The sequence below is a fragment of the Macrosteles quadrilineatus genome, unplaced genomic scaffold (genome assembly GCF_028750875.1).
Source record: "Macrosteles quadrilineatus isolate MER2022 unplaced genomic scaffold, UCM_ALF_1.0 Scaffold_2__2_contigs__length_208266976, whole genome shotgun sequence".
Taxonomy (NCBI): domain Eukaryota; kingdom Metazoa; phylum Arthropoda; class Insecta; order Hemiptera; family Cicadellidae; genus Macrosteles; species Macrosteles quadrilineatus.
In genome coordinates, this window is record NW_026542595.1 from 15,550,255 (window position 1) to 15,577,269 (window position 27,015).

Genomic DNA, 27,015 nt, shown 5'->3' on the forward strand with positions numbered 1-27,015 from the left:
CTTTGTTTAGCATTCTTTCTTGAACAGCGGTTTTGACGTCGTAGATATGAATTTTGGCATATGTGGGATGCACCCCTTCTGACAGTTGTAAGGTGCCAATTCAAACATAAATTGTGTCGTGCACCTTATACATGAAAGGCCCTACACCGTTATGTACTTCAATTTTAGCTCGAGTGCTGACCATTGCGAGCGGAGAGTTGTACGATCTAATGTTCTCTTTGTAGTTTCTGCTCCAATGATTTGCTCCACTAAGTAGGCTCTGGATATAATAGATTTCTCGGTATGGTGGTAGATAGATTCAGTTTTCCTTTATGGCAGCAGGATGAAAATCCTTCGCCTCATCCTCATTGTTCTTCTTTAACACAAAAGAAGATGAATCAAATGTAAATGTCTTGGGTGTAAAGTGGGATACTACAGAGGACACTTTAAGCATAAAACCAAGTAACTGTATAGAAGATATTTGTACAAAGAGGACTGTTTTGAAACTCGTATCCTCAATATTTGACCCTTCTGGTCTATTTATCCCTGTAACATTTAAAGCGAAGCTTTTTATTCAAAGTTTGTGGGAAGAAAATTTGGACTGGGACGTGCCCCTAACCGAGGACAAATGCAAGGAGTGGCAAGAAATAAAACGTGATATTGTCAGCATTTCTAATGTTTCAATACCAAGATATGTTGGTTTAGAACCAACCTCAATCGAGTTACACTGTTTCACCGATGCTTCGAACATTTGCTATGCAACTACAGTATATGTTCAAGTGCAAAACGGAGCAGTTTCAAAATCTAAACTTGTATTTTCCAAAAGCCATTTAACTCCTAAAACTAAGAAAAACATCTCTGTGCCTCGTCTGGAACTAAAGGGTGTCCCAGTAAGAACGCCGGATTTTAGGAGCGTCTTATCCTTATATGTATTTCGATAGGAATTCCCAAATAATCAGCTATGTTATCAGTATTAGGTCCCATTTGTGGTCATGAATCGCTACATGACGGATCAATGCTTGGTCATAGGTAAAGTGCACTACAAGTACGGAGAATGTTTCGCTGAAACGGTGCGGAAACTGCACGTTATTTTCGGCCGGGACAATGCACCAAATGAGTCATCTGTCCGAAGATTGATTTCTAAGTTCGAAGAAATCGGCTCAGTTTTGGACATTAAAAAACCAGTGCGCAGTCGGGCAGGTCGCTCCCTTGAAAATATTGAGGCTGTACATGATAGTGTAGAGGACAACGCAAGAACATCGATTCGTCGGCGTAGTCTGCAGTTAGGCCTAGCTCGGAGCACAGTACAAAGAATTTTGGTAAAAGACCTTTACATGTGCCCTTACAAAAATCACCTCGCACAAGAGATCAAGCCAAAAGACTGGGTGGTTGGCAATCAAGATGAAAATGACAAAAATTTGCTGTTCAGCGATGAAGCACACATCGCTGCATTGCCATGTAAGCAAGATCGTGCGATTTAACACCATGTGACTACTTTCTTTGGGGATATTTAAAGTCACTTGTTTTCGTCAATAATCCTCAAACAATCCAAGACCTGAAGGAGGAAATTAATCGTGTCATTCAACAGGAAGTGTGTGAAAAAGTGATGGAAAACTTTGTCAAGAGATGTCGGGCTTGTCAGCAGGCAGCAGGTATGGGCACTTACAATACATAATATGTTATTACTAATCGGAGATACTATGCTTTAAGATTCATGTTTCATATTGTAATTTTAGCGTGAAAATATATGGTTCATTAACATTTCAAATTCGGCGTTCTTATTGGGACACCCTTTACTTGGGGTTTTAATAGGTTCGCGTGCCTTGAACTTTGTGGAGAAGAATTTAGAACAGCCAGTTTCAAGAAAGTTTCTTTGGACCGACTCCCAGTGTGTCTTACATTGGATTAACACAACTAAGATTTTACCTAAATTCACTGAACGAAGAGTTTCTGAAATAAAGGCAAATAAAGATGTTATATTTAAATATGTTCCATCTGAAACTAATCCATCAGATGTAGCAACTCGTGGCATGAATGTTAACGAACTTTGCAGCTGTCAAATGTGATGGTCAGGACCTCAGTGGTTTAATCTGCCTGAAAACCAATGGCCGAACTAGAACTTTAATCCCACTGAAGAAATTCATGAAGTTAAAGAAGAATTAACAGCGTTTAATGAGACAGCTGAAGAAAGGATCTTAGAACCTCCATATGGAATTGATGTCAAACGATTTTCGACTCTGAATAAACTACTACGAGTAACAGCGTTCTGCGAAAGATTTATTTCTAAGTGTAGAAGACAATCCATTGTTCATACCACAACTAACGTGACTGCTGAAGAAATCCAGTTGGCTAAACTAAGATGGGAAAAATATGTTCAAAGGAAACACTTTTCCGAAACTATAAGTAACATCGAAACCAATAAAGGAGATCCACTTCAAAAACAATTGAAACTGTTTCTTGACTATGACGGCCTGCTTAAATGTTCTGGAAGGCTTTCATATGCTAAACTTTCAATACTCTAGAAACACCCTAAACTTCTACCAAAAAATGAATACTTCTCAACTCTAGTGATACAACACTACCATAATGCTTTATTTCATGTTGGAGTTCAACATACTCTGGCAGAAATAAGAAAAGAATACTGGATTTTGTGTGGAAGATCTCAAGTCTACAAAACTATCAAGAAATGTTTAACTCTTGTATTCGTTGGGAGGGTGGTCCATACAAATTGCCACCCATGCCTCCACTTCCAAAAGAGTGGGTTACAGAGCAGATCCCATTTAGCAACACTGGACTCGATTACTTCGGCCCATTATACATTAAAGACTATCACAACAATGACTCTGGAGATTTAAGGAAAGTTTATGGCTGCATATTTACTTGTCTTACAACAAGAGCCATTCATCTAGAGCTAGTTAACGATCTAACGACTGAAGAATTTCTTCTATGTCTCAAACGGTTCATAAGCAGAAGAGGTAAACCAAAACAAATATTTTTAGACAATGCCCCTCAATTCAAACTCGCCGCTTCATTTACTGAAGATATCTGGAGAAAAAACTTCAACGACTCTAGTGTTTTCTCTTGCATAAATAATGAGGGATGTGAGTTCTGTTTTATTCGTGAACTATCACCTTGGATGGGCGGTTTCTATGTGCGACTTATATCCCTAGTAAAGAGGTGTTTAAGAAAGACAATTGGTCCGACAATACTTACATTTACTCAGTTGGAAACTACTTTAACTGAAATTGAAGCGGTATTGAATTCAAGACCTTTCTCTTATAGTGAAGCCAGTTTATCAGATTGTATAGGGTGGCGCAGAGAAATGGGGAAATTCAAAATAATCATAATAAACCAAGAAAATCGTACAAAAAAGTCTTTAATCGTGAAAATATGTTGGTGACGTGTGGAAAATACATAAGAAATGTTGGAAATAGGAATATTGTTGAAAATCACCTTTTAAAATTAACATCAGTTAAGTGCTGTCTTTTGGGCCTATTTGTTCAATCAATTTTGAAGACTAGCATTGTGCGACGTGATGTGTCCTCTGGGATGTTGGCAACGTAATCTTCGATCTGAGTATTGAGCTCAATAACATTTCTTGGCCTAGTCAGGTACACAACACTCTTTAGATGTCCCCCATAGAAAGAAGTCGCACACTGAGAGGTGTGGAGGCCAAACGACGTTAGCGTTCCTTGTAATGATGCGCTCCCCAAACGAACGTCTCCATGCAGCCATTGACAGATTGGTAGTGTGTGAAGGTGTTGTTGAAACCAGGTTTGCAGGATTTCAATTTCTAGAAAAGCATGAAGCCGTGGAGCAAAAAATGTCTCCAGCATATGAATGTAACGTTGAGATGTAACAGTTACTGTGGAACCATCTTCATCCTCAAAAAAGTAAAGTCCAACATCAACACCAAGACAAGACAATGCCCACCATACAGTAACTTTGGGACTGTGTAACGAACGTCGATGAAGTTCAGTGGGTTTTCGTTAAGCCCAGTAACGCATGTTCTGCTTATTGACACGTCCATTTAAATGAAATTAACAGACTTCCAAACATTTGCAGCTGTTGCACTGTAACAATTTTTGTAGTATGCTCTCACGGCGACTGCAGGGTCCGCACCACTCCACAGCTCCTTCTCAACTAAATGTCCATTAGTATTTGGCGTTATGACTTTCGTTTCTCACTCCTACAAGACATACAGGTGTACCAACAACGACTTGAAAATTTCCCGTTTCTCTGCGCCACCCTGTATCTTAACATCATTTCCTGAATTTTCACGGGAAAAATGGAATTGAGATGAGTGGAAAGACAACTAATCCAGACCATAAGCTATCCAACACTGAAAATTTACTTCAAACTTGGAAAAAAGGACAGAACCTCATAAACTCATTTTGGGTTCTTTGGAAGAAAGACTACTTAACTAGTTTGAGAGAAAGGACTCAATCTGAAATCAAGCAGAAATGTTGCCGGTCTTCACAATTCCCCAGTATTAGAGATATTGTCCTTATTCACGATAATTTACCCAGAGGATGTTGGAGACTTGGTTGAATTAATGAACTACACTCAAGCAAAGACGGAAATATCAGAAGCGTAACAGTCACTTTAAGCAACAAAAAGAAAATAATTCGACCTTTAAAATTACTCTACCCTCTTGAAATTAACCGTGATGAGACTAACCAGGTGTGTTGAAGAAATTTCTCAAGTGGCCGGAGTGTGGCAAAGCCATAACATTTCCCAAAAGACTGTTTGTAACATATGTAATTAATACCAGATGTTGTAAATATAAAAATAAAACAATGTGAGTTGTACTAGTTGAACTAATAGCAAAAAGATAATGTTATCTAAAACTGAAATACTTTAATTGTCAAAAATAAAACTTCTTTCACGCTTCCACATTTATATATCTACTTAAATTAGAACAAAACTTATAAATCCGCGACAATAGGTTTTAAATGACTGAAATATTAATAAAAAAATAATTGTAAACAAATCACGACCTTCACAGTGCACCGAACGGAACTAAACAATCAAATTGGCTTCAGCTGTTCCATAAGGATGACAAATCTACCACTAAGGGAGTATTTTTATCTATGACACCAAAGTGTGTATTTTAACCCAAATATATGAGTGAAAGATGAGTGTAGAATGGAGATGTGAAGAATAAAAGTTGAGAAAACTACTTCAGAAGCCATCATTGAATAAGATCTTATGGCTCAGCGAAGTTATGAACAACGCGCCAATCAACTTAAGCATATAGGAGTGTTGACAAATCGCTGCGTGAAGTTTGGAAGATTGTCAGCACATAGCAATTTCTCAAAAGCTATAAAGTCAGTGAATGTCGAATATTCACGAATGGGGCTGTTTAATGTAACATGTATGCACTGTGGAGCCATATTTTCCCCTGAGGAACAAGTGTAAAATAGAATTGGCTGAGATTCATTTTGCGATTGCTGTCTACACGGGAATGTCAGGAATTCAAAAACAAGTCGTCAAGATTCCAGAACAAACTTGCCCTGCTGTTCACCCGCCAACATACTTTACAAATACTTTTTGCTTGGCATAAAAAAGTTTGACATCATCTTTGCATTTGTATCATTTAATGTTAAAGATGACCAAACTCCTGAAAAAAAGCATCTATTGTTTCACAATCGTTATAGACCCAGAAACAGTGCTGAATGGAGAGGAACCAGTCTGCCCAATACACCTTACCCTAACTTCAACATCCTATAAAGAAGTTAAAACGATAATAAACTCCATAAAAGCCAAAACATCAAGTGGAATAGATGAGTTTTCCTCTAAGATGATAAAGCACTTCTCTCAAGAACTCATCTCTCCTCTGGTTTATCTTATAAATAAATAATTTAAAGAAGGCAAATTCCCATCCGCCATAAAAGTCAGTAATATATACCCCAAACATAAAAAAGGACCAACTGAAAATGCTCAAAACTACAGGCCCATCTCTCTCATCTCCAGCTTCTCTAAAATCATAGAAAAAATTGCTCTGGCTAGATTAATGGCACATCTTAATCATAACAAACTCTTTGACAACCAACATGGCTTTCGGAAGAATAAATCTACATCCTCAGCTATAACAGCACTAATTGAGTACGTCCTAGACCAGATAGAAAACGAACAATACATTTCTGTCATATTCCTTGATTACAGTAAGGCTTTTGACTGCCTGGGCCACGACCTGATATGCAAGAAACTCGAAAGACTCGGTATAAGAAACTCTGCGCTAGAATGGTTCAAAAGCTACCTAACGGGACGTTCACAAGTCGTGGAACTGAAAAACTCATCAAATGAAGTCACAGAAAGTTTCAAATCTTCAAAAAGCAAGCTGACGAGAGGAGTTCCACAAGGCTCTGTATTAGGCCCGATTCTATTCATCTTATTGACTAATGACTTCCCCAAACAAATTGAGAGTGAAAATGCTGTTGCAATCATGTATGCAGATGACACAACCATTTTGATCAAGGACAACACAGCCCAAAGCCTTTACCTTAATTAAAAATCGATCTTAAATAAAGCTATCCTCTACTCAAAGAACAATGACTTAGCAATAAACCCCACAAAAACTACAACTCTGAATTTCAGTAAGAAAAAAGACATAGTCCCTCAATTAGAGGATGTAACAATAGAAAACCACACAAAATTTCTCGGTGTTATCCTTGATAACAAACTAACATGGAAAGAGCACATCAACCACCTAAGCAAAAAAATCAGTACTGGAATATATGTCGTCAGAAGGATAAACTACATAGGCGGACTCTCTGTGGCCAAAACAGCTTACTTCGCACTGGTAGAGTCGCATCTTAGATATGGCTTGACAGTGTGGGGAGGAACTTCAACAAAAAATATGACTTAACTTTACGTACCTCGTCTTGCAGTTCAAAAATATATATATTTTTGAACTGCAAGACGAGGTACGTAAAGTTTAGTCTATACTACGCAGTTCAGGGGCTACAAAATGGAATTTAAAAAATATGAATCGAATTCTTGTCCTTCAAAAGAAAGCCATAAGAGCCCTCGCCAACCTTGTACCACCACAGACTTGCAGACTAGCATTCGCAAACCTAGGAATCCTCACAGTGGTGTCTCTCTACATACTTGAAACCATTAAGTATGTGAATGAAATAAACCCCTCAAGAAACCAAGACCTGCACCACTACAACACCCGTCATGGCTCCAAATTTGCACTACCAGTTCACCGAACTGGGAGAAAAACCCTTCCTACACCGGCTGCAAGCTGAGGAACCATCTACCTGACTACCTGAGAGACCTGACTGGCAACAAGCTACACCAGGAGCTGAAGAAGTGGCTAATCGCAAGACCCTTCTACTCAATAAAGGAATTTTATGAAAATTAACATGTACAATTCACTATTGTATTGACACTATTGTAATTCTTAACGAATTAACAATAAAGATTATTGTATTGTATTGTATTGTATATTGTATTGAATTGATACAGCACATCTACTTGAGGTAATACTGCGGGACAGAGCCCAAACGTTCCATTGGCCCAAGCGTTCATGATGATGTGCCCAGTCATAAAATAAGAAAACGCTTGAGTCGCTGCTAAAGGAATTCAGCTGCCGCAAGTTAATTTGATTCTTGCACCACCCAAACAGCTCTTTTTTGGGGTAACAATCTTGAACCAAACAGCTACAACATTGCAACTTAGAATTAAGTACAGTATTAGCCGTCATCACGCTCAATGCCAACCAGACCTACCCGGATTTCGACTGTATCTTAAAAGAACGAGGAAAATAACTGTTCAATGCTCAATATAGACAACCGCATCTAGCTGCTATTCATGTATCCTCTCTTTTACCATAGACAAAAAGAAATAAATATAGACTGTCAGCTGTGCTGCGGTTAGCGCATATTCCGGCGCCGACCGCTAGGGGTAATGTGTAGTTACGGCGCACACCGCTGCATCATCAAGCGCTAGCGACCGTTTCCATAACAACTTGGTAGTTGGGAGTAGTGTTGCCAACTTTGGAGGAATTCCCCGGAATTGGTGTTTACTGAAATTTTTAATATTAATCAATAAAATAATTTAAATGCCATATTTTATTGTATTTTTTTAAACGTATATTTTTTTATACTTTTGTAGTTTCATTACAATGATTCAAAGTTGTTCTTTATTAATCCATAATTTTAGGAAGTGGTTTATTGGAAGGTATTGTTTTATATTTGCAAGGTCAAAATCGAATTAACCAGGGTGTCTAGTATGCGGGGAAAACGGGAAAGTCAGGTATTAGTATTGAATTTCAAAATGGTCTTGAAAAGTTGGGATTTGGTCTTTATTTTGATATCAAAGTCGGGAAATTGCATGATTTTATCTCGATCGCACTAGACAACGATCACGTTACCGTGACGGCACAAAATGATGATGATGTCTACACGACCGTGGGAGATGATCTTAAACCGCGACCGTGCTAGACGTCGTTTTCGTGACCGCGGGAAAAATGATAACGTCTTTTCTGCGATCGCGCAAGACAATAATGTCTACAAGGCCGCTGAAGATGTTCACAATTTTGCCGCAATCGTGGACGACGATGACGTTTCGTGACCACGGCATTCAATTATGATGTCTACACAACCGCGGAAGGTGTTCATGATTTTTACGCAATTGCAGAAGACGACACTAGCGATATAGTAATCATTTCGTTTGCAAGAGTGGTAGTGCTGCTAACAGGTGGCGAGTAGTCGTGGTCGACACCGAATCGAATACCGATAACCGATATCGAACGGCGATAGCGCTCTAGCGGCAGATCGCAAAACCTTTCTTTGACAGTCTATATTTTACTCTATTGTCTATGCTTTTACCCACAAGGAATTTGGATTATTCAACCAACATAATGCCAACATGCACACCAAGTACAAACACTGAAATTCATCGGTGTGATCTTGCCCACCGCGACTTGCATGCATGCTATGCTTTATGTGGCCTACTCTAGGGTTAAGAGCAGAAACAGTTTGAATGTGGTTTTACCTCCAACAAATCCTAATCCCACCTGCAAGGAAGTATGAAAAAGAAGTTTTAATCAATCATTCTAATAATAATTCAATGCCGTCATACAGCAGCCCAATCGACATGGAATTTGAAATGTAAAACATTATGTGGATTACAATATTATACAGGGTGAGGCAATGAAAGTGCCCCAATTTATAAATAATACAAACTCTATAATATTTACCCTATCTGATATAAATAGCACTTCAAAGCACAGCTTTTTTTGCCATTTTATCTTAACAAAGTCATTTTTCCATTTCTTGAAAACAAAATCCTGCAAGTGACGTCCTTGTACTACTTAACATTCCTTTTTAGTCACTTGAAAACTCCATCAAATACTCCTCCAGCTAATCAGGAATCACTTTGGTATTTGGAACATTCTTAGCTTCGGTTCAAGCAAATCTTTGATGCGACTTTAAAAACTTTGAACTTCAATTAGCTTATCAGAATCCCCCCCCCCCCCCATAAAGGGCCAACGTAAAGCTTTCAACTAAAAAGTTTCCTTGAAAATCTCTTTGGACCTTGAATTACTGTGACTCACAATCTTTCAACATTTGCTGGTGTACAAAGAGTTTTGCGGCACCCATTGATTATTTTTAAGGATTAAGCTGCTATCCTAAATAATTTTACCCAGTTCACCATAGTTTTCCAATCTGGAACAGTGCCATGTTGACCAAGGATGGAATGTGGTCCAAACAATCTCAAGGTATTTGCACAAGAATCACTATTTTAAAAATAGGTTTCCACATCAAATTCTCACTGTTAATAGCCTCAGGCATATTTACTAATTGTTGGTATTGCTATAACCAGCTGATCTCTAGTTGTTGATTATCTTATGTTATGATTTCTTAGAATAAACACTTTCTTGTTTCGAATTGATTATTTAATTAAAATTGTTTTAATTAATACATAAATGAACATGGTGTCAGTAGTACCAAATCCACTGGACTTAAGTGACCCAACGAGAGTACGAGAAAACTGGGAAGTGTTCAAGAAACAATGGAAGAACTATTTGATATTAGCTGAAGCAGGAGCATTAGGTGGTACAAGGTTAAGTACACCTAAACTGAAGATGGCCATGTTTTCAACTGTAATTGGCCGTGATGGACTATGTTTGATTGAAAGAATACTTGGCTCCAATGAATCAACCCTGGATCAGGTAATTGAAGCTTTGGATAAGTATTTTTTAGGGACAAATAATTCTTTGTATGAGAGATTTATTTTTAATGGCATTGTTCAAAAGACTGATGAAACGATTAAAGACTTTATAGGTCGTCTAAAAGAGCAAATACGATTGTGTGACATTGATTCTTTAGCAAATCTCAACAAGACAGGCCTTGAAGATACTCTAATTTGCGACCAACTTGTTGTAGGTATAACCAATACTGAATTAAAAAGAACACTTTTGCGTAGAAAAGACCTAAAACTTGATGAGGCTATAGAAATTTTTATGCATCATGAAACAACTGAAAGGTTTGTTACAAAAATGACAGTGAAATCAGAAGATGCGGCATTTCAAGCAAAGAGTAGACACTTAGATAACAAATGGAAGTGTCGTTTTTGTGGTAAAAACCATATTAAGGGAGCAAAAAACTGCCCTGCGTTTGGCAAAGTTTGCACCACCTGTAAAAGGAAGAACCATTTCAGTAGCGTGTGTCGAAGTTCCGGTAAAGTTAATTTGCTCCAAGATAATGACAGTGAAGCAAATCAAGATAGCCAAAGTGAAGAGGAAGTGATGGAGCTTAACAATATCCAGTATAAAAAACGACTTTTTGTAAAAATGATGGTCAACAAAAAGCTCAGAAAGTTCCAGCTTGACTCAGGTGCAACTTGTAACGTTATGGGGCTACGAGATCTAAAAACTATTCTTGACAATGAGAATCCTAAACTTAATAGTAGTTCCACTACTTTGTGTTTCTATGGCGGGTCATCCCAAAACTCACTAGGCAGCATTGTGCTTAAAGCAAAATTCAAAAAGAATATTTTTGATTTAAAGTTTGTAATTCTGAATTCTGAGAGAAATCCTCTTATAGGAGCAGCAGATTGTCTTCGACTAGGATTGATTACGACAGATGAAAAGGTCTTCCAGGCTCTCACAGCATCTAACCAAACGGCCACACATCAACATACGATATTTGATAAATTTCCTACTGTATTTGAAGGATTAGGTAGTTTTGAAGGTCTTTGCAGCATAAGAACTGACCCGTCGGTACCACCTTCAATAGCAGCACCCAGGCGACAACCTCTAGCATTGAAGAAAGAAATATGTGCTGAATTAGATAGACTTGAACAGCTCGGAGTCATCGTCAAGGTAACAGAGCCTACTGATTGGGTTCAGTAGTAGTGAAGAAACCTAACAAGATACGACTTTGTATAGATCCTTTTCACCTTAATAAAGCCATTAAAAGATCTCATTATCAAGCACCAACTATTGAGGAAATAGCTCCACAGCTATATGGAGCAAAGTTCTTTAGTGTTCTGGACCTTAAGGATGGGTTTTGGCATGTAAAGCTAAATGAGGAATCAAGTAGGCTAACTACGTTTTGGACCCCCAAAGGTAGATTTCGTTGGACTAGACTACCTTTTGGTGTTGCTAATGCTCCTGAAGAGTTTCAACGAAGAGTTCAAGAAAACCTCGAGGGCCTTGAAGGAGTTGTGGCAATAGCTGATGATGTTATGGTATTTGGAAAAGGAAACACCGTTCAAGAAGCTAAGATTGACCATGACAAGAAGCTGAATGCCCTTCTGCAACAAGCTCAGCGTAAAGGGTTAAAGGTTAACAAGGATAAGTGTAAAATAGGTGTAGAAAAAATTCCATACATGGGACATCTCATTACAGCAGATGGGTTGTGTCCTGACCCTAGCAAAGTAGAAGCTATAAGAAAACTTTCAGCTCCTACTTCAAAAGAAGAAGTCAAGAGATTTTTAGGTTACATCGTGTACTTATCAAAGTTTCTACCAAGACTATCAGAAGTAGCAACACCGCTTAGAAATTTGCTGAAAGATGATAGTGAGTGGGTATGGGACAGCCCACAGAAAGATGCTTTTCAAAAGTTGCTCAAGATGGTCCAAGAAGCTCCAACATTAAAGTACTTTGACCAGACACAGAGTTGTGTTGTGCAATGTGACGCCAGTCAATATGGCCTAGGTGCTTGCCTCATGCAGCAAGGTAAGCCAGTTGCTTATGCTTCAAGAACATTACCATAAGACTGAAGTTGCCTACACACAAATTGAAAAAGAGTGTCTAGCTATTGTGTTTGGACTTGAACGCTTTGAACAGTATTTGATGGGACATAGAGATGTTATAGTTGAATCCGATCACAAGCCCTTGGAGGCAATATTCAAGAAGCCATTGATTTCAGCTCCTAAGAGACTGCAAAGGATGCTTTTACGACTTCAAAAATACAGCTTCTGTGTACAATACAAACCAGACACATCAATGCATGTAGCAGATTTTCTGTCTAGATCGCCTCTTACAGAAACCGGCAGAGAAACAGTTGACGACCTAATTTTTCAAGCAGAGTTGGAGAACATTAACGATTTAGACAACATAAATATTACCGATGAGAGGATCAAGGAGATAAAAGAAGAGTCAAGTAAATGCCCTGTTATGAATAATCTTGTGGACACGATTAAAAAAGGGTGGCCTGAGAAACGTACTCATGTTCCTCAAGAACTACAGGAATACTGGAGTGTTAGAGATGAATTATCAGCGGTAGATGGAATCGTAATAAAAGGAGACCGTATAGTAGTTCCGCGTTCTTTGAGACCTGCCATGCTTAAAATTCTACATTCTTCTCACCAAGGAGTTTAGTCGAAAATGGCAAACTGTGCTTACCCGCAAGACGTGTTGCAACTATTGTTGTTTTCTGAAAATTGTTCGCATTTAAAGAAAAACTTAGGTTTTAGAAAAAAACTTAACCCTTAATTTGTCTTATACTTTTCTGGTGACTGAAGTGTTTTTAAAACACAATGAAACACTTTTGTGCTGGTCATTCCACAAACATTACCTGGACTGCACCTCACGTATCAAACGTTTTCTGCTGTTCCTCTGCCATTTTAGGCTGCTTTTATAGTTATAAAGTCAGCTTTATGCATGACTCACCTGAGCGGCAAGCGGCATTTAGGCGAAAATCGGTTTTTACTTGGAACCATGAGCGGCGTTGCTTACCGCCGCTCGACGCTCAGAGGTATCGTGGCCATCCTCAACAAATTTACAAGCAATTAAATGAGACCCGATGTCAGAGCTCACGCCGCTCTTGTATCGTACCCGGGGCCTATAGGTACATTCAAATGTTTTAATTTACATCATATAAAATTTTCACATTGATTACTTGATAAATATTTTTAATTTAGCTAATTAACTTATCTATAAATGTTTTATTCAATCCCAGCAAGGCTCTCAGTCTCCCAGTATAGTGAGACAATGGGTCAGTTTCAGTTAGAATGAAAAAATAATAGTAATAAACATATATTCCATCAATAATTACCTCCAGGGGCCCATTTCATAATAAACTACAAGTTACAAGTTACAACTTGTAACTTGTAATTTCCATAAGATTTGCATTGGGCGATCAGCTGATTTACTAATAATATTAGTTTGTACTTTATTATGAAATGGGCCCCAGGTGACCAAGTAGCAATCAATTAATTTTGTCTTGTGGAGTGGTGCATTAAATGCTGGTAAACACTGATGTAGAAATTTCCACAGCACAGTGCTTAGCAGCAAACAAACAACTGTATTTTTGCCCTATTTGAAGTATTGACATGCTTTTCTCCTAATTAATAATGTTTGCATTAGATATATATTCATCACCAAACTGTTTGCTTGTAAGACAAACTTTTCTGCATCTATAAATGCATGTATTGTGTTGTAAAAATGGTGTTTATCATTGAAAATGAATAAATGAAAATATTCAGTACTTACATAATCAGTTTTCTCATAAAAATTTATTTATTGCATGTCCACTATTGTTCAATAAAAACTACAAAGCTAGTTGAAATATATGACTTACTGCAGTAGGGTGCTTTATCACTGGTCATAAAGAAGTATTTACTTCCAGGTAAACCATTTCCTTTTAGAGATTTGAGTCCCATTACAGCTGCTCCGACACCTCTAGAAGAGAAACATTCTCCCTGTTGAAAAAAGGTGTATGTTCATTTGATTATACAAAAGGAAACTTGGAAACAGGTGGACAGGGTTTTTGTCACAGCTAATTTGAGTAAACGGCTGGGCGTAGAAACTTGGCAGGGGTGTCCTAAGAATGGTCTTGGTCTTTAGATGAGCCATCAAAAGAGAAACTAGGTAAATTCCCTTGGGGCTCTGCCCCAGAGGCTTTTAAAGTTCCCTCAGCAGATTTGTTTACTTTACGGCCATATGGGCAATTTTACACTACTTACTGAACTACTAAATGCATGTTATGAGCATTTACTTAATCTGTCAACATGAAATGTTTACATTATTATTTATGACTAGCTGTGTGCCCGTTCTACGCACGGAGATCTTATCGTAGTTAGTTAAAACCTTCTTATATTAAGCACAGCAGTTGGTTTGCATACTTTCAGATAGATATAAGATGACCCAAAATTCTGTCGAAATGCTAAATGAATCGGCTTGCTATATGAAATGAAGTACTATAGACGATTTAGAATGGTAATTTATAATAAAAATTACCAAAATAGGCCACGAACCACTGATACATAAACAACGTTTAAAGCGTTTGAATAAATTTAAGTTTCCCAGCCGTATACAACACAAAGAATCTCTGGTTCCTGACCTGGATGGTGCCTAGTTATTTAATTTAATTTACGGTTACACTATATTATTCCACTTGCGATTAATTAAATCCTTTATGTAAGGAAAACGTTTTTAATCTCACTTGGATGGGATTTGCCTTCAAAACGTGATCGGAAATGGTTGCGGTATTTGTAAACAACATTTGTAAACATATCAGGGACAGCTAGAAAAAATAATCTTGATCCGAACAGCTGTTCGTTATTTCATAGATGATTACGTGATAAAAATTGGACGAAAACTTGACAAAAATCGCACAAAACTGCATTTTTGAACGTCCGTAATTTTATTTACAAAGTAGTGGGGCCATATTTTAATAGCTAAAGACACTCTCGCCAATCCAGTGAATTCATTAAAATGACTTGGATCTTGATAGGTACTCTCGTCTTCCTGGAGAAGATTGCGTAAAATGCCATCTTGAGTGTTACAGACAGACAGAAAGACAGACAGAAATTTGGATGAGACTTGTTTCGGCTTCTTTAATGTATAAAACATAAAAATAACCTAAAAATTTATGATTCTGAACAATGTACAGGCAAAACTCTAATTTTATTTATATAGATTTTAAAATTGATTTTCCACTGCATGGTAAGTTTTTTAGAGTTTGAATTAAATGATGAATTTATGATAGATACGGTACGTTTTATTTAATTTTTTTCAAAAATCTATGTTTTAATGAACTTATAAAATGTTGTATTATGAAATCACTGGGACATAAGGAACAGATAATTATTCCTTATCGGGTTAGATTATATTTATTTTAGGGGTTGGTGCTTGCCTTTTTTGGTCTACTTTCAATAACCATATAACATTACATTCAAGAAAGAAAGTCAGAGGTTTGTGAGATTATTAGCATAAAAGTTTTCAATAATCAGGTAGAAAATTGTGTCATAGAATAAAAGCCATGCAAGTGTAGATGAGTACGTTGAGGATGTGAGCTGTGTTCAAGTTTTTACCACGGAGTATGTTTAATCTATGGTTTTGGTGAAGTAAGTTAGGTGAATTGAAGGCAATTCAGGTATTAATTAAATAAAACAGTGCCATCACATCTCATCTCTTTTGCATAATTTGTTGCCAACAAAGCCGGACTAGGTTATGGATGTGGTTCTGCAAATGTTCAAGATTTGTGTCCAAATTCACTACAATTATGGTCCATTCCATCCACAAAATACATGCACAACTTTATGTGATCCATACGGCCAAGGCAATTGACCCTTGCATATCAATAAAGTTCAAGTTTGACAGCAACATCATGGCACGATTTCACAAAACTACGCCAGAAGTTAACCATTCAACACTCATCTTCACTCTGTGACTCCGGTCACTGGTCACTAGTGTGTCGGCATCGTAATAATAATATAATCTAATCATATTGATTGTGAGGTGTTTAAATCTTAGTGTAACTTACCTTTAGGAAAGATTGGTATGTAGCACAGGGGTGTCCAATATATGGACACTCTCCATTTATTGACTCAATAAAAAGTCTGAAACCATAAGATACATAAACTGATGATTTAAATTGAGCTACCATTTATTATAATCCTAAATTTATGGTTATACCTATTGAAAATGTTTAAATTTAAATCATCATTGTGATATTTTAACCCTTAACTAACTTAACGTTAGAGCTCTGAAAAAAATCTAAACCTAATTATCTCAGGTTTAAACATATTATGTCATATTAAAGAATAGAATAATAATAAATATTGTGCTGATGAAGAGTTAGACAAATCGTTGTAACATTTTCTTTAAACGTAGATTTTTTATTTATTATAAATGCTTGAAAAATGTAATATTTAATCAGCTCCTTGGTAATTGTTTGTAACATTTAATATAGGTATAACCAACATTTTATTTTCAAAATTTTACATTATTAACACTTAGCAACGTCACAAAATTAAATTAAAACATTCATCACTATTGAATTTTATCCTCCTGATCACATTTAAATACTACTAGCTGTAACCCGCGGGCTTTGCCCCGTTTAACTTCTTAATTTTCAAGATGATCTCGTTTGCATGGCTCAGTCACGTCCTGGTTGAAGTTCGTTCTCTACGCTCACTCACCTTTAAGTTGGAGCTCGTTCGCTACGCTCACTCACCTTTAGGTTGGAGCTCGTTCGCTGCGCTCACTTGCCTTCAGGTTAGCTCGTTCGCTACGCTAACTCGCCTCCGGGTTGAAGTTCGTTCGCTACGCTCACTCACCTTTTGGTTGCAAATTAGTTGTTGTCATAAATGTAAAAGAAATAATAGTGCTGCACCCTGTTGGTAATCCTTGTAACTTTAATGCTATTGAACATCATAGAACAGAACCAACTTGTTTAATTGAAACAGCTGTTAAGATTCATTAATTCCATTTCTCATAAGGTTAACATGGGAAACTCCAGAGCCACTGGGGCGGAGCCGATTGGACGGATCGCGAACTTGATGGTGTATAAACCTATTCCATGACATTCTACACGTATGTACCAAGTTTCGTGGCAATCGGTTCAGCGGTGTCTGAGTTTATCACTGCCAAACAAATATATATACAAACATCCTCTTTTATATTTATAGATAAATTGGTGTAAAATACCTGCATTAATGCGAACTAGTGCGTTGCGGTATGGCAACCGGTTTCGAGTCACATGAGAGTCATCCTCAGGCCAGTCAAGATGTCTTGTCCCTTCACATGAGGGTCGTTAAATGATAATTATTAATAAATAAGACAGCACGCACATTCACACATTTAAATTTGAACATTTATGAGAATGACGGTAAAAAACAAAGACAATACTGAAGCCCAAATACTATGATCACCACAGATCTCAATCGTATCTATTGCGCTAAACACGACACAGCTCACTAGATTAATACCTAAAATTGTTAACACAAACTATATTATTCCTACTATCTTCATAAAATATATCAAATACACGTAAATTAATTGGTAAACTTTATTGTAGAACTAATTCAACACAAAAGATAAATGTAAACAATAACAGATAAAAACAACAATAATCATCTGATTATTTAAGCATATGGCAATCCTTCCCCCTATTAAGCTGATCTTAGTTGGTCGCAGTGTCTCTTAAATAACCGCCCGTCTTCTGATTTAACGAGGTACATCACATGCCCAAGCGGCCTTTCTACTGTTCCTGTTGACCACTTTTCTCCTGAGATGTTTGAGTAATTTCTCATTAATACACCTTGTCCCTTTGAGAAACTTCTTCTAGTTATAACTTGATTTTTATTTTGCGGGGTAGGTTTAATCTCAACCATTAAAGTCCATTTCGGTTCTTATGTTTCTACCAAACATGTAAAGTATGGAGATTGTCCTGTCACCGAATGGTGTGTCTTCCTTAGATGTTTCAAATCAAATCAAATCAAATATGCTTTATTGATAAAGTACAGTTTTGTACATTGAATGGCGTCAACTAAATCTATCTTACAAAGAAGGCAGGGAAGAAAGATTGGATGTCTGAGGACACGTGGAAAAAGTGGAAGACAGAAGAGAAGTTAAGAATAAGATAAATGTCATCTAAATTCAAATACAATATATCTCAAGAACCCCTCAAGGGAGAGGAAACCCTAGGCGAGTTACCTCGTTTGACACCTAGAAGCATCGGTCCACCCAATTAGTTAATCTAGTGAACCCACAGTTCTGGTTGAATCCGATCTTGAACCTAAACAAACACGTATAACAAACACGTATAGGAATACTTTAAATGATGTTTTAGGCTTAAAGAAGGCAGGGAAGAAAGATTGGATGTCTGAGGACACGTGGAAAAAGTGGAAGACAGAAGAGAAGTTAAGAATAAGATAAACTCTTGCAAGACCAGAGAACAAAAGAGGGATATGAAGATACTCTATAAGGAAGCAGATGTAAAAGTGAAGAGAAGTGCAAGGACTGACAAACGAAAATGGATGAGCAAACTGGCGGAGAAGGCTGAAGTGGCATCTAGGAAAGGAGATATGAAAGAACTATATAACATAACAAAAAAGTTGTCCAAAGAGAAAAATTAATGTAGGTAGACCAGTAAAGGATAAGGAAGGTAATCTTTTAACAAGTGATCATGAGCAGATGAAGAGATGGCATGAGTTCTTCAGTGGGCTATTTGAGACATCGGAGGATGATGGAAATGTGGATGAAGGTGACCTGGTGGGAAACATAGAAGGAGAAGAAGAAGAAAACATAAATAAAAATCCCCCAACGGAAGATGAGATAAAACAAGCGATAAAAGAAACAAAAAACTGGAAAGCTCCGGGGTGTGACAACATTGCTCCAGAGGTTATAAAGGCAGCACCAGATATAGCAGCAAAAGTTTTAAAACCACTGTTTGAAAGAATCTGGATTGAAGAGATTATTCCCCAAGACTGGAAAGTGGGATTTCTTTGTAAATTATCTAAGAAAGGGGACTTAACAAGGTGCGAGAACTGGAGCGGTATATCCTTGCTATCAATCGTTGGTAAAATGTTTTCAAGAATAGTATTAAATAGAATCAAGGATGTAGTAGATAGGAAATTAAAAAAAGAACAGGCTGGCTTCAGAAGAAATCGCTCATGCATTGACCAGATCAACACAATGAGAATAATAATCGAACAAATGAATGAATACAGAGTTGGTATATATCTGGTTTTTATAGACTTTATGAAAGCCTTCGACTCTATTAAAAGGGACCAAATCTGAAGAGGATTGACAAGACTAGGAATCCCTGGAAAAATAATTATCCTAATCAATGAAATGTACAAGAACTACAGTTGTAAAATTATACACAATGGACATTTAAGCAACCCGATAGAGGTAAAGCTAGGGGTGAGGCAAGGTTGTGTCTTGTCACCAACCCTCTTCCTGTTTGTGTTGGACCAGGTGTTGAGGAACATAAGTAGGAGAGAAGCAAAGGGTATTTCCTGGGGTCTACAGCAGAAGCTTGAAGAACTTGCATTTGCAGATGACATCTGTTTCTTAGCCCACAAATTCAGAGATATGGAAGGAAAACTTGCAGTTCTTGAAAAAGAAGAGAAAGCTAGAGGGTTGAAAGTCAATGTCCAAAAGACAAAATCAATGAGGATCAATCCAGTAAATAACAATATGTTTAAAATGGCTGGAGAAGAGATAGAGGAAGTGGATTCTTTTACATATTTAGGGAGTGTGTTGTCAAAAAATGGAGGGGCAGATGATGATGTAGTGGCCCGAATCAAGCATGCAAATGCTGCATTTGTTCAACTATACCCAGTTTGGAGAGCTAGGGAAGTATCAACCAGAACAAAGATAAGAATATTTAACACCAATGTAAAGTCAGTTTTACTTTATGGATGTGAAACGTGGAAAGTCTCTCTAGCAATCACAAACAAGCTTCAGGTATTCGTGAACCGGTGCTTAAGAAGAATCTTAAGAATCTATTGGCCAGAAGTAATCTCTAATAAAGATTTGTGGACAGCCGCCAAAGAGGATCCCATACATATACAAATTAAAAAACAGAAGTGGCAATGGATAGGACACACTCTGCGCAAGGATCAAGACGCCTTAGAAAAACAGGCCTTGAGCTGGAATCCCCAGGGACAGAGGAGGAGAGGAACACCGAGAAAAACATGGATAAGATCAATTGAATCCGAAATTAGAGAGGCGGGTATGAGCTGGAGAGAAGTAAAGGCATTGGCTGCTAATCGTGTCCGTTGGCGCTGTTTCGTAGAGGCCTTATGCTCCGCTAAGGAGTGACAGGAAATAAGTCAAGTAAGTCAAGTCTGGTTGAATCCGATCTTGAACCTAAACCAATCGAAATTTTCTTGGCCAGATTTTGCAATTCAGGCAGAAATAATCCTGCATGGATCCATACGATTAGCAGATGTAACTTTTTAAAGACTTGCCTGCTTTGAGAAAATTGTACAAATAGTTTACACCATACCTAATGAGGTTTGTTTTCTTAAATTTTGTACATTTAACATAATTATGAAAAGCATAGTTTTCAAGCAAGTGTTCTGCATTCAACTATCTCAAAACATTGCCAGAAGTAGTTGTTTGTGCGTTTTGGACGTTTATTGCTTGTATTGATTTACTCTAAATATTAAGTTACGCAGTTTTTGAGAAAGCATTCTGAAATTTTCCTTATACGACACTGTTATGTGAATTAGGTATTTTTTTGTAAAACAAAAATGCAAAAAATACTTTATATCCTTTTTGGGCAATAATATAACCCAAGTCGTTGCCAACACAAGAATCAATACTACAAGTGTGTTGCCAACATGATGATATTATCAACAATATTTCAAAGTAAATAATAATAAAGCATTGTACATTTGTACATAATAGCCTATTTAGATAAAAATATTGATTTGAGAATACCTAGCTATTTAAAATTGCAGAATCATGTACAGTAGTTGTTTTAATTTCCAATAACATAAGACAAATGTTATTTGTTATAACCTTATTTAGCTAAATAAATCAAATCTGTAAAATACTGTACCTATTCGATCAGTGGCCGTTGCCAAATTGCGACTTATTTGTGCACTTAAGACTTTCTCTGTATTATTTTATCATTGGTCATCATTCAATTTTTTTTCCTTTATACTGTGTTTAGGTCGTGGCTTGATTTTAACATGCTATGAATCTTTGTTTTGTTTACATTTACGTCGTTATTTTGTAACCATCATAGCAACTAACAAGACCAATGTTAAAATTTACAAATTTTGAGTTACTTTGAAATTATATGGGTATTAAATTAAATTGAAATTGGTTTTATCTAAACCTTCCAAAAATTTTTCAAAACAACCTTAGTAAGTTTGGCTAAAATATGATCAGCCGTTAATGAGTTAATGTGTTAGAAAGTTTGCATTGAATTCGATCTTAAAGAGCTTCCCTTCGCTCCGCTCAATTATCTTTGATTTTACCAACATAAATGTTAAAATTTAAATGTGTGTATGTTGATCTGTCTTATTTATTAATAATTATTACCGTTTCACAACCTTCATATAATGCAACAAGACATCTTGACTGGCCTGAGGATGACTCCCATGTGAGTCGAAACCGGTTGCCGTACCACAACGCACTGGATTGCACTAATGCAGGTATTTTACACTAATTCATAGTACAACTTTCAATATAAACTAAACAATAATTGTGATACCATGCATTACTCCATAAAGAGATTTAAGGCAGTATAGTAACATTACTTCCAGTACTTACTTGCACATTTGCATGTTATGGGTTACAACCTTCAGAATTTCAGAACTAAAAAAATAATATCATAACTAGTAGCATGTAAAAAAATTAATTACCGTATAGCTCTGTTATGGTTGCATGCAACAGCTACTCTTGCTGCTTCTTCTGTGTTTTCCCTGATTAAGGCCAGAGGTGTTAGAGTCTGAGAAACATCACAACCAGGCTGGTCACGCCCGTTGTTGGGGTAGAAATCTACATGACCACACGGATCACTCATACCATAGCCTACAATAGAGTCAATCATTAGGGACTGATAAAGTGTCAACTGTCTGAGAAACATCACAACCAGGCTGGTCACGCCTGCTGTTGGGGTAGAAATCTACATGACCACAAGGATTACTCATACCATGGCCTGCAATATAGTTGATCATTAGGGACTGAGAAAGTGTCAACTGTCTGAGAAACATCACAACCGCTGGTCATGCCCGTTGTTGGGGTAGAAATCTACATGACCACACGGATTACTCATACCATGGCCTGCAATATAGTTGATCATTAGGGACTAAGAAAGTGTCAACTTTCTGAGAAACATCACAACCAGGCTGGTCACACCTGTTCTTGGGGTAGAAATCTACATGACCACACGGATCACTCATACCATGGCCTGCAATAGAGTCGATCATTAGGGACTGAGAAAGTGTCAACTGTCTGAGAAACTTCACAACCAGGCTGGTCACACCTGTTCTTGGGGTAGAAATCTACCCCAAATAATAATAATAATAAATAATAATAAATAATAATAATAAATAAATAATAAATAATAAATAATAAATAATAAATAATAATAATAATAATAAATAATAAATAATAATAATAGATCTTTCACCTGCCTGTAGCTTGTGGTTGTGACTGAGTCCTACCTGTCGTGTACGACTGACATTTTGTGAGGCATATCCTCGACTTTGGAAGTAGCCTCGTCCTGGGAGGTGAAATACCTAGCCCCCAGAGTTAAGGTAAATGCTCCGTGTTGGTATCGGCATTTTCAAGTTGGCCACAGACATGGACGACTGGGCATTGGGTCCCAGTGACATTCCTTTATCCAGGATGGAGGGGTGTTTAGCTCTAGGAGAGATGGAAGTACATCATAATCTCTAACCTACCTGTGTCTGTGGTTCTTTGGGCTTCGGCCTGCTTGTTGTGTGCGACCAGCATTCAGTGGGCAAATCCTCGACTTTGGAAGTAACCTTTCCTGGAGGTGAAAACGGGCAAGTACCCGCAGCTCACGGGGACACTCAAGGGCAACGTAACTTTCCGCAGTGTGAGGGCAACGGTTTGTAGGTACTTATGCAAACCAATCCCTGTCTCTGAGCACGGACGGTATGGTTATCTTGAGTGTGGGGGGTTCTTCCCGGAACCTCAATTGAGTCAAGGGTGTCGCCACCTCTGGTGGATAGGTTCATCCGGGTGGGTCCCACTTCTATACCTGCCTCCTTTTGGGAAACCCTGATGGCCTGGCAGTGATGTTGGGTCTGACGGGCAAACGAAGTAGATCGGGTGCTGGGTCCGAGCCCGCCAGGGGTATCTGGGGATCTATCGCTCTGGTTATCTCTGGTTTCCCAGCAATGGGTAAGGCCTCGATCGGGCAGCGGTGTAAATGGGAGGTTGGGGTTCCCCCCGTCAGCGTGCTGACGGTCCCCTTCCTCCCGGCTATTGATGGCGGGTTCTGCCTGTCAGGGATTAGATAGGTCCCGAGTGTTGCTTGCACTAAATGCGTCGGGGCGCTCTACCATGGACCTCTAGGTCTCGACCTAGTGGAACCCAGGTGGAGTGACGCTTAAACAAGCAGCCGGAATCCCTGGTTAGGATTGAGGGGCAACCCTCCTTCCGAAGGGTCTGCTTCGGCAGCCGGCGAGCCTGATGACCTTAAGTCATCCGCCCATGATGTGCTAAAGGTTGATGCGTAAGCTTCGGCCTACATCATGGGGCCCGGGTATGTCCTAAAGGATAGGTACCGGGTATGCAGTCAGGGGGCTTCGGCTCTCATGACAAAACGAAATGGAAAAAAAAAAATGGTAGAAATCTACATGACCACACGGATCACTCATACCATGGCCTGCAATAGAGTCAATCATTAGGGACTGAGAAAGTGTCAACTGTCTGAGAAACATCACAACCAGGCTAGTCACACCTGTTGTTAGGGTAGAAATCTACATGACCACACGGATCACTCATACCATAGCCTACAATAGAGTCAATCATTAGGGACTGAGAAAGTGTCAACTGTCTGAGAAACATCACAACCAGGCTAGTCACACCTGTTGTTAGGGTAGAAATCTACATGACCACACGGATCACTCATACCATAGCCTGCAATAGAGTCAATCATTAGGGACTTAGAAAGTGTCAACTGTCTGAGAAACATCACAACCAGGCTAGTCACACCTGTTGTTGGGGTAGAAATCTACATGACCACACGGATCACTCATACCATGGCCTGCAACAGGGCCGTCGCGTGGTTTTTTGGCGCCCGGGGCGGGATGTTGCCAGGCGCCCCCCCCCCCAAAAACAGAATGAGTGATGATGTCGCTATCTTTGTTTTAATCCCCAAAAACAGACACCTAAAGGGATTGAATCACCTTACAAAAATACTAGAGTTAGGAATCTGGGATTGATTATTAGGGATAAATTACTTAAATTTTGTACGGAAATCTTTTTTAATTGATGATAACCAAATCCCAAAATATGTAAGAAAATGTTAAATGTATAGCAAATTAAAATTAATGCAATGTATGCAAAACCTCAAACCAAACCTACTCTGAATAGAATTGTTATACAGATTAAGAGAAAACCACGTTATCACATTTAGATATGAGATCCTAAACATTAAGTGTAAATAACTATTAATCACTCATCAAACTAAGCTGGCAGCTCAGCTGAGACTGCCGTAGGAGAAAGGAGTGATTGGGGTAGGGGTTGTTCCCAAGGTCGACCGTCGGCCGGTCGGGCGAATTAAAAATAGAATACGGCAGCTACGTGTACAGAGCAACACCGCGAACCGCAATATTAAGATAATTAAGACATTGCAATATATTAAGATAATTAAGGTGGGACAGAGCCTTCAACTCCACAGTGGAGTTGATTGTTTAGGCTATTATTACTAAATTTAATTCAATACTATATTGATATTTAATTTGGAAAACATTTCAAATTATAAAGTGATTGGTATCAAATAATATGTATTTTTCAATAAAGGCATACAACGTAATATTCAACATTCAGTTACACACACGAATAATAGAACTAGTATTCGTGGTTATACATAACTTTCCAAAATACGTTTTCTGTGGTTATGTGCATCTTACTTTTTTTTTATTTGTTGCATTACTTTTGCCGCGGCGCCCCCCCGACCGCGGCGCCCAGGGCGGTCGCCCTGGTTGCCCCACCCACGCGACGGCCCTGGCCTGCAATATAGTTGATCTTTAGGGACTGATAAAGTGTCAACTACTGTCTGAGAAACATCATAACCAGGCTGGTCACGCCCGTTGTTGGGGTGGAAAGCTACATGACCACACGGATCACTCATACCATAGCCTACAATAGAGTCAATCATTAGGGACTGAAAAAGTGTCAACTGTCTGAGAAACATCATAACCAGGCTGGTCACGCCTGTTCTTGGGGTAGAAATCTACATGACCACACGGATCACTCATACCATAGCCTACAATAGAGTCAATCATTAGGGACTGATAAAGTGTCAACTGTCTGAGAAACATCACAACCAGGCTGGTCACACCGGTTGTTATGGGGTAGAAATCTACATGACCACACGGATCACTCATACCATAGCCTACAATAGAGTCAATCATTAGGGACTGAGAAAGTGTCAACTGTCTGAGAAACATCATAACCAGGCTGGTCACGCCTGTTCTTGGGGTAGAAATCTACATGACCACACGGATCACTCATACCATAGCCTACAATAGAGTCAATCATTAGAGACTGATAAAGTGTCAACTGTCTGAGAAACATCACAACCAGGCTGGTCACACCGGTTGTTATGGGGTAGAAAGCGACATGACCACACGGATCACTCATACCATAGCCTACAATAGAGTCAATCATTAGGGACTGAGAAAGTGTCAACTGTCTGAGAAACATCACAACCAGGCTGGTCACACCGGTTGTTGGGGTAGAAAGCTACATGACCACACGGATCACTCATACCATAGCCTACAATAGAGTCAATCATTAGGGACTGATAAAGTGTCAACTGTCTGAGAAACATCACAACCAGGCTGGTCACACCGGTTGTTGGGGTAGAAAGCTACATGACCACATGGATCACTCATACCATAGCCTACAATAGAGTCAATCATTAGGGACTGATAAAGTGTCAACTGTCTGAGAAACATCATAACCAGGCTGGTCACGCCTGTTCTTGGGGTAGAAATCTACATGACCACACGGATCACTCATACCATAGCCTACAATAGAGTCAATCATTAGGGACTGATAAAGTGTCAACTGTCTGAGAAACATCACAACCAGGCTGGTCACACCGATTGTTGGGGTAGAAAGCTACATGACCACATGGATCACTCATACCATAGCCTACAATAGAGTCAATCATTAGGGACTGATAAAGTGTCAACTGTCTGAGAAACATCACAACCAGGCTGGTCACACCGGTTGTTGGGGTAGAAAGCTACATGACCACACGGATCACTCATACCATAGCCTACAATAGAGTCAATCATTAGGGACTGATAAAGTGTCAACTGTCTGAGAAACATCACAACCAGGCTGGTCACACCGGTTGTTGGGGTAGAAAGCTACATGACCACATGGATCACTCATACCATAGCCTACAATAGAGTCAATCATTAGGGACTGATAAAGTGTCAACTGTCTGAGAAACATCATAACCAGACTGGACACGCCTGCTGTTGGGGTAGAAAGCTACATGACCACATGGATCACTCATACCATAGCCTACAATAGAGTCAATCATTAGGGACTGATAAAGTGTCAACTGTCTGAGAAACATCATAACCAGGCTGGTCACGCCTGTTCTTGGG

The 27,015-nt window shown here is 38.5% G+C and overlaps 1 protein-coding gene across 2 annotated transcripts in view; it reads right to left on the minus strand.

The window, feature by feature from the left end:
- Nucleotides 1-27,015, minus strand: part of LOC128987356 (inactive pancreatic lipase-related protein 1-like) — an 86,647-nt gene that overhangs the window by 26,446 nt on the left and 33,186 nt on the right. For both annotated transcript variants that reach the window (XM_054408157.1, XM_054408158.1), the window contains exons 6-8: nt 22,054-22,222; nt 16,209-16,284; nt 14,022-14,142 (exon numbers count right to left, since the gene is read on the minus strand). In XM_054408157.1, coding sequence (XP_054264132.1) covers nt 14,022-14,142; nt 16,209-16,284; nt 22,054-22,222 — 366 coding nt within the window. The remainder of the gene's footprint in view (nt 1-14,021; nt 14,143-16,208; nt 16,285-22,053; nt 22,223-27,015) is intronic.